Raw genomic sequence first — 15,910 nt, 5'->3', positions numbered from 1 at the left:
CTTAGACCAAGATGGCCTTATCATATACCTCGTTGCGCAACAAAATACCACCAAAAATGCGCGAATACTATGTTAAAGCGTTGTTTAATTATTTATCTTGGAATGTGCTGCAGTTCACATTAGAATATAAGCTCTAGAAAGCACTAAAACGCGCGGATTTGGGTTTTACATAGTAAATAGGCCTCATTTACCGGCTCATGTATTACGGCTATAGAGCGGCTTTGACTAAAAACGTGATGAGAAAATTTGTTTCTGCAAAGGTTTAATTGGAGCATTTCTGTTTTTTAAAGCTCATTTTGTTCTTTATAATCATATACTCATTTTTTATTGTGCCATGCAAACTAATCGTGAGGCATGGTGATAAATGAACGCGCCAGATGTGCTTCTAAAGCCTGTATGTGTGCATATACGTACATGTATTATAGATGCGTATAATGTGCGTATCGGTGTATGTATACACGTTTATTCGTTTTTTTTTTCCACTATTGATATTATAACGGTTTCTATGTTGCCTGTCACACTCTGTCAGTGAAGCACAATGTGGCTTTGGCAGGCCTGATAAATGAAGTACGTGTTATAGAAATAATAAATTATGATTATTATTATTACTATTATTAAGATCCCCATCGTTGAATGACTCCACGGGTCTCTTTTTTGTCGACGAGAGCATGACTGGTGGTTTAAAAAAAATGAAAATAAACCAGCAAATAACTTGCACTGGGGAACATCTAAGTAGTGAATTAACGCTCCCTTTCAAAGCCGATTCTTTTCACGCTTTGTCACTGGTTAAAATAGTGCTCTCTTACGTGATTGTCGTGATTAGCCAGCAGCGCTGTAGGCAGTAAGAATGCAATTAAATATACTGAAATGAGTAGTTAGAAATCGTGCTTATTAAGGCCTCGTCTGCTATAACATTGTGATAGAATGAACAAGCCAGTCATGTGTCGTAAGTTCAGGTTCTCCAGTCAAGACCAGGTAGAACATTTCATCGGCAATAACTGTCTTTTAACGCGTTTGACGGCAACATATTTTCAGTGTAACAATAAGTAATCCACATATTATCAACTGTTCAAGTAGTTATAACTTGCTTTGTTTTTCAGCACGAAACGAACCAATTTACTGTGGACCCAATGAACAAGATAAAATGTAAGTTTCGTAAACACATTGTGATCGAGAGGAACAACTCTTCGTCTTAATTCTCTGCTTAAACAAATTTTCACTGCCATTTTTGAAATAAACTGGCAATTCTCTCCTTACTTACATCGAACTATCCCGTCATTTCTCACTGTTTTTCAAGGTGGAAGAAGCTCAGCGTCGGCATTATGTGCCTGAATAAAAGTTGAGCCATTCTGTGTTTCCCGAGGGGATACAACAGTGTTCTGCCACCTATGGTTTGGTGTGGCATTTACGAACGCGTATTCTTTCAATCTTGGAATTATCGATACGCCAATGCGTGACACGTGTGTGTCTGAAGAAACTATTAACACCTGTTGTCCACCTGCCCTCAACATGACGCCCAGTGCATCTCTTTGTTGAACGCCACTAAGCCGACTGCACTGCAGAAATTTACGGAACGAAAATCCTGGGACTCAGGCCGCATCCATTGACGGCGCACAAAGCTATTGCTGCTTTACTGCAATTTTTGAAAAACACCGGCTTCAGCGACAGATTGCTGTGATGATGTGCTTCCTACTGTGTAAGCGCAGTGTTTGCCCTGTCACTGTCTCTCTCTCGTTTCCTTTTTCCATTCCGTTTCCCTTACCCCCTGTGTAGGATAGCAAACCGGACGCTAGTCTGGTTAACCACCCTACCTTTCTTCTCCTTCCTTTTTCTCTCTCTTTCTCTCAATAACTTTGTCGGTGGTGTTGTGTACTGAAAGCAACGATTTTGTATTTTACAAATGTTATTTAAATGTACGGCGTTGAGTGAACAATTATCTGATACCTGTGAGTTGTGCAAAACGGCAATCTGCAGCTGCAGCAAAGCTTGAAATGAACAATGGTGAAAACTATCTATGCTTTGATTGCCAGGCTGAACCCACGTGCATACATACAATCCACCAGAACCACTACAGATATGTGCCGAACGGGCGTTCAAACACGCTCACCAGTTCAACGCGGCCGAAGCCTCCAACGCCAAGTGTGGCCAGCACTTCGAGATCGTCCAGCTGAATAGGCTTCACCTCGGAGTCCACTTCCAGAGCTTTATTTGTGATCCTAAGGAAAGGAAAGGGTGTGTGAGCTCGACATAGTGTGTGTGAACTACGTGGACATGGTGCTTCAGCAATGTGAAGTTTAAAAGAACAGCAGGTGGTAGTTTATACGTCGTAGTTTATGGCTAGAAAGAAGTATTCTGCGCCAGCAACGAAAGCAGACACAAATTTCAATAATTCTAGTCTGCGAATTAAATCTATTTATGTAATGCGTATACTCACCATACAACGCGAAATTCGTGCCATATTGCACACACAAAGTAAAAAAAACAAGACTAAAGAAACAATTTGGCAAAATTTGGCGTAGTTGTTCAGCACATCAAGGGCTTCTTGAAGCTGTTGAGTTTGTCTAGATATATCTTTATGCACGGACCACAAAGTGACGTCATCCGCATAGATTAAGAACCTCACATCTGGAATCCGATGTAGTTGCCAGGCTAGAGGTATTAGAGCAACGTTGAAGAGAAGAGGAGCCAAAACCGAACCTTGTGGGACTCCTCTGTTCGATGTGAAGTATCCTTCTTGCCTTCCATCTACTCTAATTGCAAATGTGTGATTCTGAAGGAATGAGCAGATGAATCTTATCAAAGCGATCAAGGCAGATAGCTGGGCTAGTTGGTGTATCATCATTATTCAACAGACTAGCGCAATATAGCAGGGACAAAGACAGAGAAGACGACAGGACGAGCGCTAAACATCAACTGGTTTTTTTACTGCGAGCGAAGGTACATATATACATTTCGTTGGTGCATGCGCACACAGTGTTAAAACAGTACAATCTCATTCTAATCAAAATGTGGCAGACTGTTCTGTAAGTACATTTTTTTCTTTTTTGGACAAGGCAAGTGAAGCCGTGCTGACACAGTTATCACCTTCCCTGTCAATGTGATATGCCTCACAAATCTCGCGCCCCCACCTTGTGTCTCCCCTACCAAGCACACACGTGGTGTCAAACGCAGGCACGCACCCACATCGCTTACAGTGCATGCCCAAATGACCGCCCCCCACTAATGAATCTACCAGCGTTCGGTGCTCTCGTAGTCGTTCATTTAGGCAGCGGCCAGTCTGCCCCACGTATCATCTACCGCATGAGAGAGGTATGCGGTATACGACCCCAACAATGCAGAGTACAAACTTGCATGCATGTTTTATGGCGCCGACCGGTTTTTTTCTTCTCGTTTACGGCTTTGCACATGCGCACCAGCTTTTCGGGGGCAGTGAACATCACGTCCACATCGCATTTCTCTCCAACTTTTCTCAGCCGGTGCGATAGCTGGTGCACGTACTGTATAGCTGTACGTTTCAGCTTCTTGCAGCTTTTTTCGGCTGCTACGCCAGGGCATCCACCTGCTCTGATTTCTTTCAGGAGGAATTCCGCCACAGCCGTCACGATTTCTTTCGGAAAACCGGCGTTCTGCAACCGGAGCACTTGCATCTGCAAGCTAACCTCAATTTTATGGTGGCACGACTTTTCGAAAGCACCACGCAGGCAATTTTTTGCAATGCCCCTCTTAACCAATTTTGAGTGAGCCGAATTATATGCTAGAATTTCCTTTTTTTTCCGTGCGAGGCTGATACGACCAGCAGATGTGCCTTGTGCCAAACTACAAACACAGATCGAGGAATTGGAGACATCCGTTCATCGGCACTTCATGCGTGAACCATAATTTGCCAGAACAATCACCAAAAATTTCTAAAACACTTTTTACAACCTGTGGTTTGTCGCTCTCGTTTCGAACATTCACGAACACAATAAAATCATCGACATATCTAAAACACCTCGCAGCACGTTTTTCCTGTTTTATGCACGCTGCTACGCGCTTGTCAAATTGGCCTAAAAAAATTTCACTAAGTATAGAAGCTATGCAGGAGCCTATGCAAGTACGATGTTTCTGCACGAACAACTTGTCGTTAAAACAAATCTAGGTGGAAGAGAGGTAACACTCAACTAATGCTACGAAGTCGTTTGCGGAAACCCCGCTACTATTTTGGAACTGGACAGCCCCCAAGCTTTCAATCCGCTCTTTTACTGCGTCTAACAACTCTGTTTAGGGAATCGAATAAAAGAGCTCCTCAATATCAACTGAAAAGGCAAAATTGGCTTTGTGAAGCACTATATTGCTCACCCAAAAATTCAATCACATCCATTGAGTTGCTCACAAGAAAAGGATCTTCTACGTCTATTTGGCTAAGATGCTTTTGTAGGTATTTTGATACCAGACCTTGCCAGGCTTCTTTCTCGGATACAATTGCTCTGAGAGGCATGCCTTCCTTTTGGGTTTTTGCAGAAAAAAAATATGTTCAGCCCCGGCATAATCGCAGCTTTTACAGACTTGTGTAGTCCTGTCAAATTGATCTGTTCACACAGTTTTAGTGCCTCTGCCTTTACTTTCCTGCCAGATCTTTCCAAGGGAACAAAATTCTTTTCAATAGCCTGCTTAGCCTTTTCATGATACATCGTTCTGGGCAACACGACGAATCCACCCTCCTTATCAGGAGTCAGCAAAGAGAGATTATTCTTCCTGAGGTAATGAATAGTTTTGCTCACCGCTAGCGTTGCCCCAAGTTTGAAGTTTGAAGTTTATTACAATTTTGACAATACAAGATTGTCATGGCGCCGGAGCAAAAGGCGAGACTATACACGCCTGACTAGGCCCCTGGCGTAGTATGAGTATGGTTTCCTACTTGTCAGGCAGTCGACACCTTCAGGCACAGGGCACATGTGCTGGTCGTATCAGCCTCGCACGAAAAAGGAAATTCTAGCATATAATTCGGCTCACTCAAAATTGGTTAAGAGGGGCATTGCAAAAATTTTCCTGCGTGTTGCTTTCGAAAAGTCCTGCCACCATAAAATTGAGGTTAGCTTGCAGATGCAAGTGCTCCGGTTGCAGGACACCGGTTTTCCGAAAGAAATCGTGACGGCTGTGGCGGAATGCTTCCTGAAAGAAATCAGAGCAGGTGGATGCCCTGGCGTAGCAGCCGAAAAAAGCTGCAAGAAGCTGAAACGTACAGCTATACCGTACGTGCACCAGCTATCGCACCGGCTCAGAAAAGTTGGAGAGAAATGCGGCGTGGACGTGATGTTGACTGCCCCCGAAAAGCTGGTGCGCATGTGCAAAGCCGTAAACGAGAAGAAAAAAACCGGTCGGCGCCATAAAACATGCATGCAAGTTTGTACCCTGCATTGTTGGGGTCGTATACCGCATACCTCTCTCATGCGGTAGATGCTACGTGGGGCAGACTGGCCGCTGCCTAAATGAACGGCTACGAGAGCACCAAACGCTGGTAGATTCATTAGCGGGGGGCGGCCATTTGGCCATGCACTGTAAGCGATGCGGGTGCGTGCCTGCGTTTGACACCACGTGTGTGCTTGGTAGGGGAGGCACAAGGTGGGGGCGTGAGATTTGTGAGGCATATCCCATTGACAGGGAAGGGGATAACTGTGTCAGCACGGCTTCACTTGCCTTGTCCAAAAAAGAAAAAAATGTACTTACAGAACAGTCTGCCACATTTTGATTATAATGAGATTGTACTGTTTTAACACTGTGTGCGCATGCGCCAACGAAATGCATATATGTACCTTCGCTCGCAGTAAAAAACCAGTTGATGTTTAGCGCTCGTCCTGTCGTCTTTTCTGTCTTTGTCCCTGCTATTTCGCGCTAGTCTTCTGAATAATGAATCTTATCACCCGCGGTGGAAGTCTCAGGTCGATGAGGTTAGATATAATGATTTCATGGTCTATATTGTCATAAGCTTTCGTTGTGTCTGTTGCTACTACCGTGCGCACAGCGTGACTGTGTGGAGAAACCTGTAAAACATCGTTTGATAAGATAGAAAGTCCGTCTTCAGTTCCCAAGTAAGAACGGAATCCAATTTGCGCAGGATGATATTTATCGTGGCGTTCACGCCACCAGGAAACTCATGTGGCCAGCATCTTTTGAGCGAGTTTGCAGACAGTTGAGGTTAGTGAAATTGGGCGTAAAGACTGCAGGCTATTTGGAGACTTCCCTAGTTTCGGAATCGCGACAACAATTGAATGCTTCCAATCAGGTGGAACGTTTCCAGTCTCCCATACATTATTATTAGCCTGAAGAAGTGCGTCGAGAGCTGCTCCTTCCATGTTCTTGAAAACCTCATAAGGAATACTATCGGGACCAGGTGTTGTTCGTTGCTTCGAAGTTTCAATCGCCGCTATTAGTTCGGCCATGCTGAAAGGAGTGGATATTTCGGATTTGGAGGTTGTGTCAGACTCATCAATTTCGGGGCAGTTTATAGGTGACCTTTGATCGTATTTCGGGAAAAACGCTCTAGCAGTGTTCTGCAAATTGATGCGGTGAACTCTGCATCGCTAACCTAACGCTCGCTGCAGGGTCAGGTTGCTTATGACCGCGTTCCATTGACCGGAACGTACGCCAAAGTGCTCTATTTCCAATGCCCGATCCAAGATTCTCGCACCACTCATACCATCGTCGTCGAGAAAGTTGCTTTTCGTGCTGACGCGCCTTCGCCGCTATATGGTTAGCACGTGCACGGCTACCTGGTGCATCGGGATTCCTCGACGCATACAATTCTGCGTGACGTCGCTTTGTCCAAAGTTGCAAAAGGGTGAGGTCCGGTTGAGGTTGTTCCTCGTCAACTGTGGTTACAGTGGTGTTCCTCCGTAGTAGTTCTTGCAAAGCAGGAAGAATATCTGAGGGCTCTGAGGGTACTTTATCAATCGATGATTCCCGAAACTTATCCCAATGCGTGGCTGTTACTCGTCGTCGAATTTTCTTTATGCACGTTCTGTGCAAACCAATCATTATTGGCATATGATCACTGCCCCATGTATCTGGTTCCACCCGCCACTGCGGCATTCCAGGACCCAACCACCACGTGAGGTCTGGAGCGTTTGTTCTAGATACCGCGGGTACAGCACAGGTAGCCACAGCGTGATGGTTCAGCAGTGTAAAAGTGGCATCGCTCATGATGTTTTTAACTTGGTATCCTCTTCGGGAGTTGTACTTGTACCCCCATTCTGTATGTGGGGCATTGAAGTCTCCACCCGCGAGAATAGGAATTCCCGGGTACGTAGACCGGAGATGGGCTACCCACCCCAAGTTCAAACGTGTGCGCTGCGGTCTGGCGTAGAATGACACTAGAATGACAGGAATCTTCACTGGTCGTTTCAGAACCCCGACAACTTCTTGATTACCACTACACCATGGCTCCAGATCAATCACTGTGTGAGCAATATGCGATGATATATAAACTGCAGCTTTTCCCGGAGCTGAAGCCATTGTAGTAGCACGTCTATCTTTAATAGATGGGTTATGATACCCATTTAAATTGGACAGGGAGCATAGCTTATTATGCTCTTGAATAAGCAGTTTACCTTAGTTAAACTGTCTTTATTAGAATAAATAATTACTAATCGGTTTGTTGAACCATCCCCTGGTGAAACTTCACTCCAGAATATCAAGAACGCAACCATGTGGTCCACGTTTTTTCTGGCGCTTAAATGAGTTTTTTGAGGCATTACACTTTGCGTAGCCCATATGACGCATTTGGCATTACAGATTGTTGACCACGTAATCCTTGTGCAGTGTGAGTCGTCTGCTTTGCAGCGCTACAAAAGATACAAATATCAATATGCAGATCAGTGAAAAAACTGAGCAAAACGGCGCACGTTATTTTAGCACGCTGGTAAAAAGAGCAGGCGCATACAAAAGCTTTCCGTTGCTTGTTCCCTGTGTGGCGATTTGAATAATATATCCCAAGCAGCCAAAGTTGAAGACGTGCCCCGGAGCGTTCCCCTTGCCTTTCGATAAAGCAAATGTCAGCTGAAATAGTAGCGACGGCACTAAATAAGTGGGTAGACTCACACTCACGCCACAAGGTAAAAACACAAGCATTTCTTTTGCCTCAGCAGAAGCTGACAGAGCCTCACGTTCATGACACTTCTTACAGCTTGTCGGCACACCATCGCATCGTAACTTGTGTAAAAACTTTGGCCAGCATGAGTCATTGGGATCGCAGTGGAAGAACACCTGACTGCTTTAAATGTACCACGTAAGGCGAAGCCGGCGCACATAATTCCTACTCTATTTAGATGGCAACATGCCCGCTGATTGCAGCATGCTTTTGTGCAATTTACGCTCTACTATACACGCCCTGAGCAGCACTGCCGCTGAGCTACATTTACATGTTTTCGTTACAGTGCAATATACTTTCAAAACTGAAATGTACCAGCTCTGGATGAATGACGCAAAGCTGTAAGTATTATTTAACCAATTATCCCGTTTACTAATATAGGAACTCGAAAGGGTAGACTAATGTCAAGTTAAATGGAATTAATCTTTTTTTCTTATATGCGGACCAAATGCGCTGACGTAAGAATACAAAAGGCTGAAGTGGTTGCGCTTGCCCTTTCGAGCATTTATAAATACGAATTCCGGATAACCTTACAATAAAAATCGAATGGAATGCTTGCGCAACACAATATATATGCAGTCACTACGCAATTATTGCCCAGCTGCTGAGTCTATCCACAACGGTTAGACTATAGCAGGAATACCATTCTTGCAGCGTCCGACACGCCAACAAACGTCGAAAGTACTTCTGGCGCTTCAGACGGTTGAAGAAGGACTAAATTAGCTGTTGTAACACTGAATCACCTACATTTTATAAGCAGCAGAAGGCAAAAGTGTCGATAGATTAAAATCTTTACCTCTGTGGTGGTCTAAGCTGGAGTCGGTCGTCATAGTGTTTGTCCTGCAGCTCTCTGAGATCTCCGATAAGTTGGATGAAGGACCTGCGATTAAACACGGCAGACATACACGCAAACGCATCAAGAAAATTACTCAAGCAGCGTCAATAATATGTTCTCTAGCGGATTATGTGATAAACATTACAAAGAAGATCTTGCGCTTGAAATAGTGCTTTCATATTTCACTTGCACTGACACGTTATGTGAAAACGCGCACGTCACATGCCTCTGATGAGGTTCACCTCTTCTAAACGACATCTACGCAAAGTCAGAAACTGGGTCGATAAAATGTAATGGTTCTGTTCGTGCGATCATATTCCTTTTTTAGCATCCACTGTTCATAGTCGGCCGATCCCGGTGCATGATGACGCGCTCAGATATCGTGAGCCGCTCTCACTACTGAAGAAATGCGAAAAACGAGTAGCACTGGAATAAAAACGTGTCATTAAAACGGTCCCTTTTTCCCGTAATAACGCGTCACTTACGACGACAGATGGAGCTTTGTCACCGCCGCCACCTGACGGCACGGCAAGAGTGACATCCCTGAGCGACGTGAGTGACATTCCTGCGTCATCCCTTTCCGATTGCGCTTGATCAGTCGCCGGGCGGCATCCCGCGGCTGGTTTCGACTGCCGGAGCGTTTTGCCCGCTAGTGGCATGAAAACAAAACTTAATTCGCTAGCTTCGACTGGTAGGACCCCATCTTGAACGACTCCTCAGGCCGTTACGTAAATATCTCGGTATCGGTAACGTCTTCAGTTCCTTAGCTTAGATTCTTGGAGGAACTATCATTTGTTAGCTGGCATTTAGATGGCTAATTTTAGCCGGCTATCATTAGCTGGCATCTTGTGCATGAAGAGCACAATGAGTATCATTTGCGACACTATTCATGCGTTATTGTACTTTTTCAGAGGCACTAACGAATGAGCAGGGAGTGCAGCTCTAAGATTTTAAAACCAGTGCTCGCTTATCACGAACATTAGATATTCTAATATGTTGCATGGTCGGAAACCTTGATAATAGAAGTTGCATAATGAAAGCACATATACCTCCGCCGTATGAGAGCGTTAGCCAGTGAAACAAGAACAAAAAAAAGGAAGAAAAAACACTATCCTCCCAACAATTCAAAAGTGCAAAGCATGCTTCCCCGCAGGACCTTGACATTGCACCCTGGAATTTCAGGATGAATGGCGAAGAAGTGAGATATTATCATTTTTGGTCATATGTATGCTCTGAACAGCCTTGAAATTGGCTGCGCCCGAGACTGCACCATGCACTGCAGTCCTTATATCAAGAATTACGGATGTACACAAGTCATACGCATCCATCAAAAATATATAGTTAACTTAGGCAAATCGAGAAACAATCACACTTCCTATTTCACAGCATGCTTCAAAGAAAAATGTTTTCGGCTCCATGTCTCTGCAAAGATATAAACTATTACAGGCGTTACAAATCCCATTACTAATGCAGCGGTCCATTAATGTAAGTGCTTTCTCTAAGTAGTTACCCTTGTTTGTGTATTATGATTCGCGCTATACACGTAAGTTCTATCGAGTAAACACAGAAGCTTACTCGGTGGGCTTGCAAGGCTATGGGCCCTATAACGTAAAGCTATTCCAATATGTTCCTATTCCAATCTCCTGACGTCAAATTTGCGTAACCATCGACGCAAGCACCGGGCGGTCACCCACAGGGTTGTCTATACAGACCAATCAAACACTCTCCTCGTTCATAGGAGGTCACTTTTGTTTGCTTGAAAAACGAATAACATTACCTACACTGGGCGGTTTGACGTATCTAATTGGCTGACAAGAGGCGAGGAGAACGCTCAAGTGGAGAGGGATCCGCTGGGGCAAAGCCAGTTCACTGAAAATCGATAACCGGATGAAGAGGGTGGTGCCGGCGTCTGAGATTGGTCGGCTTTCCCTTACTTGTGGTGGCTGGTCGAAAATCACGGCGGCATGCAACGGAAGCTTAAGAATGACGCTAAAACTGACCCTCAGCAAAGAAGAGTTGGCAGAATGAGGTGGTAAACGTGCCGAAAGTGCTCGAGAACGTTATACGGCCACGCAATAAGCTTTATTATACGCAAATGCACCCATGCTCTCCGGCAGGTGCGAGTAGCCAGCGCCTCAGCCATGGAGGAAGGAAACTGAGGAGAGGCCCTACCCCCTCCGCGCTCTAGGAGAAAAGTGTGGAGGAAATGACGTATTAGGTTCTCCTCTTTTTTTGCTGTTTTTTTTATTTCTTTGCTGAAGCGGCCACGCCTTTCGGTCTACAATGGCGGCTTTGTTAGAGTTGTGTGCGCTCACACGTGTTGCTCCGTAGGTTTCGTACCGTGGCAAAGGCGCCGTGCGGGCAGGTTTGCGTTGGTCTCCGTGTTTTGTTGCGCCGCGTTATCTGGACCGTGCTCTACCGGGTGTTGCTGTGGCCAGGTGGGACAGGAGGAACTAAAGTTCGTGAAATGAACGCGCGTGCAACGCTGTTCGCAATGTACCGCGCCACGGCAATGGCAACGGAAGAGGGAATATCCGCGGGAAATTTTGCCCTCTTTGGCGGAATCATGCTAACGTGCTAACGATTGCTTAGTATGGCTGCGGAGCGCGCGGGTCCGAGCAGCACGGTTGCGCGCAGCGCGGCGTGGTTTCCGGAGAAATGTAAACAAGAGAGGAGAGCTGGCCCGATAGGCGGAGCAACGCCATGAGCAACGCCGACTTCCGGCTTCACTTTAGCTTCACAAAGAGTGACGTCAGGGCCTCTCCTTAGTTTCCTTCCTCCGTAGTCTCAGCGATCGGCGGCAGCCATCTTTCATTCCTTTCGGAACGGGGCAGCCTGACGCTATCCCTAAGAAAATTCAGTTTTGTTCGGCATATTAATGCATCTTTATCGCGTACACGTCACTTTGACGCGGTGAGTTTGTGCGGTATTGTGACGTCGCGTGACAGGCAGGTCAACTGGGTGCAGCCCGAAAACTTTTTACCAATAGCCGAAGGCTAATGGCGAAAGGGGGTCGAATCAGATATGACTGTTTCTCTTTTTTCTGTCAAATCATGCATAATCAGTGTGTACACATCATATCAGATGGGGAGCTATCGCGGTTTTCGCGACGTTGCGTGACAGACAGGTGAAGTGGGGGTGGTCGAAAAACGTTTTTGATCAATCGTGGGGGGCTGATAGCAGAATTGGAATAGAAAAATTTGGAATAGTTTCACGTTATAGCGCCCTATGTCGCAGCTCTGCCTGAAGCTCTGCAAGCGCTGGCGGTGCTCATGTCAACAGTATCCAAAGAATTCGTTAGCGGCTTGGAAGGCTTACAGGCCGTTTTTTTTAAAAAGGAAGTTTGAAGCGCTGATTTAGCTTTTTCGAACGACGGTAGCGAAGAAACGTTCGCTGCTCGGTTCAACAAAAAATCGGCTGTCCTCACAAAAAAGTGTTTAGTATGAAAAAAGTCGTTGGGGCACTCCTTATCTGGAGTACTAATAAAATTTAAAGAATAAATAAATGACCGGCACATTGCTAAAGCAATACCCATTTTCGAATCAGGTTATCGTGCTTCTCCGCTTAATTATCGTCCCATCTTCTTAACCAGCACTATTTGTAAATTACTCGAACATATCATACACAGTGAAGTCATAAACTTCCTTGAAGACCATAACATTATTTTTAACCAGCAGCACGGTTTTCGCAAGGGCTACTCATGCGACAGTCAACTTTCCGGATTTACTAACGACATACACGCACTGATAGACGCTGGTTCCAAGTTGCCGCTATATTTTTAGATTTTTCTAAGGCATTTGACCGTGTTTCACACCATAGGTTGTTACTTGAACTGTCACAGCTTAACATTCATCCCACTATAATTGCATGGATCTGCGATTTTCTCTCCTCTAGAATTCAGTTTACAGCAGTTCACACTTCCAACTCATGTTATGCTGATGTTATGTCTGGAGTTCCACAAGGCAGCGTACTTGGACCTTTACTTTTTCTAATCCATATTAATGAGTTACCCAGTTGCGTGTCATCTAAAATCAGACTATTTACAGACGATTATGTACTTTATCGATGTGTAACAAGTAACGCTAATAGCCACTTACTACAAACTGACCTGGACGCAATAAGTGCATGGTGTTCTAATTGGTTAATGCCATTAAAATTTCCAAAACTAAACTCATGTCTTTCACCAATAGGCCACGAATTCCAACCACCTACACCCTCTATAACGCTGCGTAACTCGCAACAACTTAAAGTACACTGGCATGAATCTTAAGTCAAACTCGTCATGGAATTATCAAGTTAATCTTACCCTTGCCTCTTCAAACCGTACTCTCGGACTTATTAAATGCATGTTAAAAAACTAGCATACACGACTATAATCCGTCCTAAACTAGAATACGCGTCTGCCATCTGGGATCTCAAACAAACTTATAACATCAGTAACATCAGTAAACCTTGCAGAACCTTGCTGCGCGATTTATTTTTTTTTCAGATTATTCACGCTACACCAGCGTCAGCTAGTTAAAGAATAAAGCCGAGCTGGATAACTTACCCCTTCGCCGTAAAATTTCTCGCCTAGCACTTTTCCATGAGCTTTATCACCATCCATCACTTCATGATGATCATGAAGATCTGATGATCATGATCTGAAGATCATGATGATCTTCATGAGCTGAGTTTCCATCAGTCACCACGAGTTATCTTTCCAAGCTGTGACCATCCATACAAAGTCAAACGCATCAACTACCAGTCATCCCATTATGCATATTCGTTCTTATCACGCACAATAACTGAATGGAACGCCTTACCATCAGTCATTGCAACGGAACCAGATTTGACTAAGTTTCAAGATTTAATTCGCTCATGACTTGTCAACTAATCTTATTATTATTGCTTTTTGGGGACTTTTACAGCGTTTTCCATGTTTGTTGGTGTTTTTCATTGCGCCTTATGCTCTCCTAATATGCATTATTGTTTTCTCTGTAATAATTATGACTTAATTATCTTGTATATTACCTAGGTTTCACTGTACTATTACTTTTGTTACATTATCTTGTTTTTAGTATGATGTACAAACTGTGACCAGTGCCTGTGATCGCCCCCCCCCCCATGTTATACCCTCGTAATGAGGGCCTACGGGGGTGTTCTTGAATAAAAAAAAAATAAAAGAATAGGAAGGACAAGTCAACATTAAGAGAAAAAACTGAAAAATAAAGAAAGATGTAATACCTGAGATCACTCTGAATAAAATTAGATGAATTCATAAGCGACAGCAAGCCTTTCTATAGAAACGGGTAAAGGTTATTGGAACACATGAAATTGAAGGATGACATGTACATCGAAAAAAACTGAGATGCCGACGCTTGGGGAGAAAAAAGAACACAAATTGCGTTATGAATAACAGTGGCAAGACATAAAAACTATAGGCAAGGATGGGTTGTTATTTTTTTATTCTATATGGCACAGTAAGGAGTTCTCAAAGAAATGCGTTGCGAAGACCAAATTTTCTATGGAGAAAGCAAATTTGCACCTGATCTCTAAAGAGAGAGAGAGAGAGAGAATGCCAATTTTCCAATTGTTTGGTCTTGGTAATAAAACACAAAAGTCGCAAACTTCTTGCGAAAGTATCATGCACGTCTATAGGAACGGCTTATGGAGGCCGATAAAGGTGAACCAGGAGAAACAGAAAGCAATGTGAAGCGGCGCCCGGGGGAAACGATAGGTTTTATGGAGGTAAATGAAGAAAAACAAGCGGCAAGCGGCTAGGTGAGCTTGGTTAGAGGCGGCCCACTTTCTACGCGAGCTAAGAGACGCTGATATTGAGCTGAGTTTCCTTGCATCGTTTCTGTGCTCCGTCTCTCCCTCAGCGATTCCTACGCGAGCCTGTTAGGGTCATCGGGTGCCTTTGAGGTGTTCAGCGCCGGAATATTACGTTGCTCGAGGGACGTAAAAGGTACTGCATATATATATATATATATATATATATATATATATATATAAGTAATATCTGAAAAAGCCAACAAACACTAACACCATGGACAACACAGCGGTGGCGCTCGCTAACACTCCCAGGGTTCTACTATGAAACATAAATACCCAAGAAATTGGATGGAGAAATGGCGCCGCGATAGCTCAATTGGTATAGCATCGCATGCGAAGGTTCTGCGATGATTCCCCGCCTGCGGCAAGTTGTTTCTTCATCCACTTTCATTTCCAATAATTTATCGTTTCTTTATTTCACTTATTAAGCACAAGTAATTTCTCCTGTGTTGTTCTTGGTGTCAGTGTTTGTTGCCTTCTTATGATATGACTAATAAGTATCGTGCCCCTCAGTTAACCTCCTTTCTTCTCGTTCATATATGTATATACAGGGTGTTTCAGCGAACCCTTTCGAAAATCTTTAAAAGTTGCCTGTGGCAGGTATCCCAATTATAGTCGATGAGCTGGTCTACTCGAAGCGGCCGACAATATTTGAACAAAAGGTTGACATCCAAAATCAAGTAATTTATAAAAACACACAAATTAGTTTTTAACTAAAAACATTATAGATCATATTGCAATTTATAAATTCTAGACGTGAAGTTGACCAGGCGGATCCACTTGAAACGAAGTTTCAAGATGGCAGCAGTTTCGAGATACAAATTCCCGAACTTTGCGGAGAAATACATTGTCGTTCCAGTTAATTTGTTATCGAAACGTCGTTTCATGCACTGAAGCACACAAGTAACTGGAACGCCAATGCATTTCTCCGCAAAGTTCGGGAATTTATATCTCGAAACTGGCGTCGTCCTTAGAATTCGCTCTAAGTGGATCCGCCTTGCAAAATCCTCTGCTAGAATTTGTAAATGGCAATATGGGTTGCAAGCTAATTGGCTCTAAAGCTAAGTATTGCATTATTGTTAATCAGACTATTTTGCATTTCAATTTTTTTGTGCAAGTGGTGTCCGCCGCTT

General features: G+C 44.0%; 1 protein-coding gene across 2 annotated transcripts in view; it reads right to left on the bottom strand.

The window, feature by feature from the left end:
* LOC139052148 (cGMP-dependent protein kinase, isozyme 1-like) overlaps positions 1-15,910 on the bottom strand; it is a 455,731-nt gene that overhangs the window by 173,521 nt on the left and 266,300 nt on the right. For both annotated transcript variants that reach the window (XM_070529239.1, XM_070529240.1), the window contains 2 exons: positions 8,922-9,005; positions 2,108-2,216 (listed from right to left, as the gene is read on the bottom strand). In XM_070529239.1, the coding sequence (XP_070385340.1) occupies positions 2,108-2,216; positions 8,922-9,005 (193 nt within the window). The remainder of the gene's footprint in view (positions 1-2,107; positions 2,217-8,921; positions 9,006-15,910) is intronic.

Source organism: Dermacentor albipictus, unplaced genomic scaffold, assembly GCF_038994185.2.
Source record: "Dermacentor albipictus isolate Rhodes 1998 colony unplaced genomic scaffold, USDA_Dalb.pri_finalv2 scaffold_19, whole genome shotgun sequence".
Taxonomy (NCBI): Eukaryota; Metazoa; Arthropoda; class Arachnida; order Ixodida; family Ixodidae; genus Dermacentor; species Dermacentor albipictus.
The sequence above is the reverse complement of the archived record's forward strand: the minus strand, read 5'-3'. Positions and strand labels throughout refer to the sequence as shown.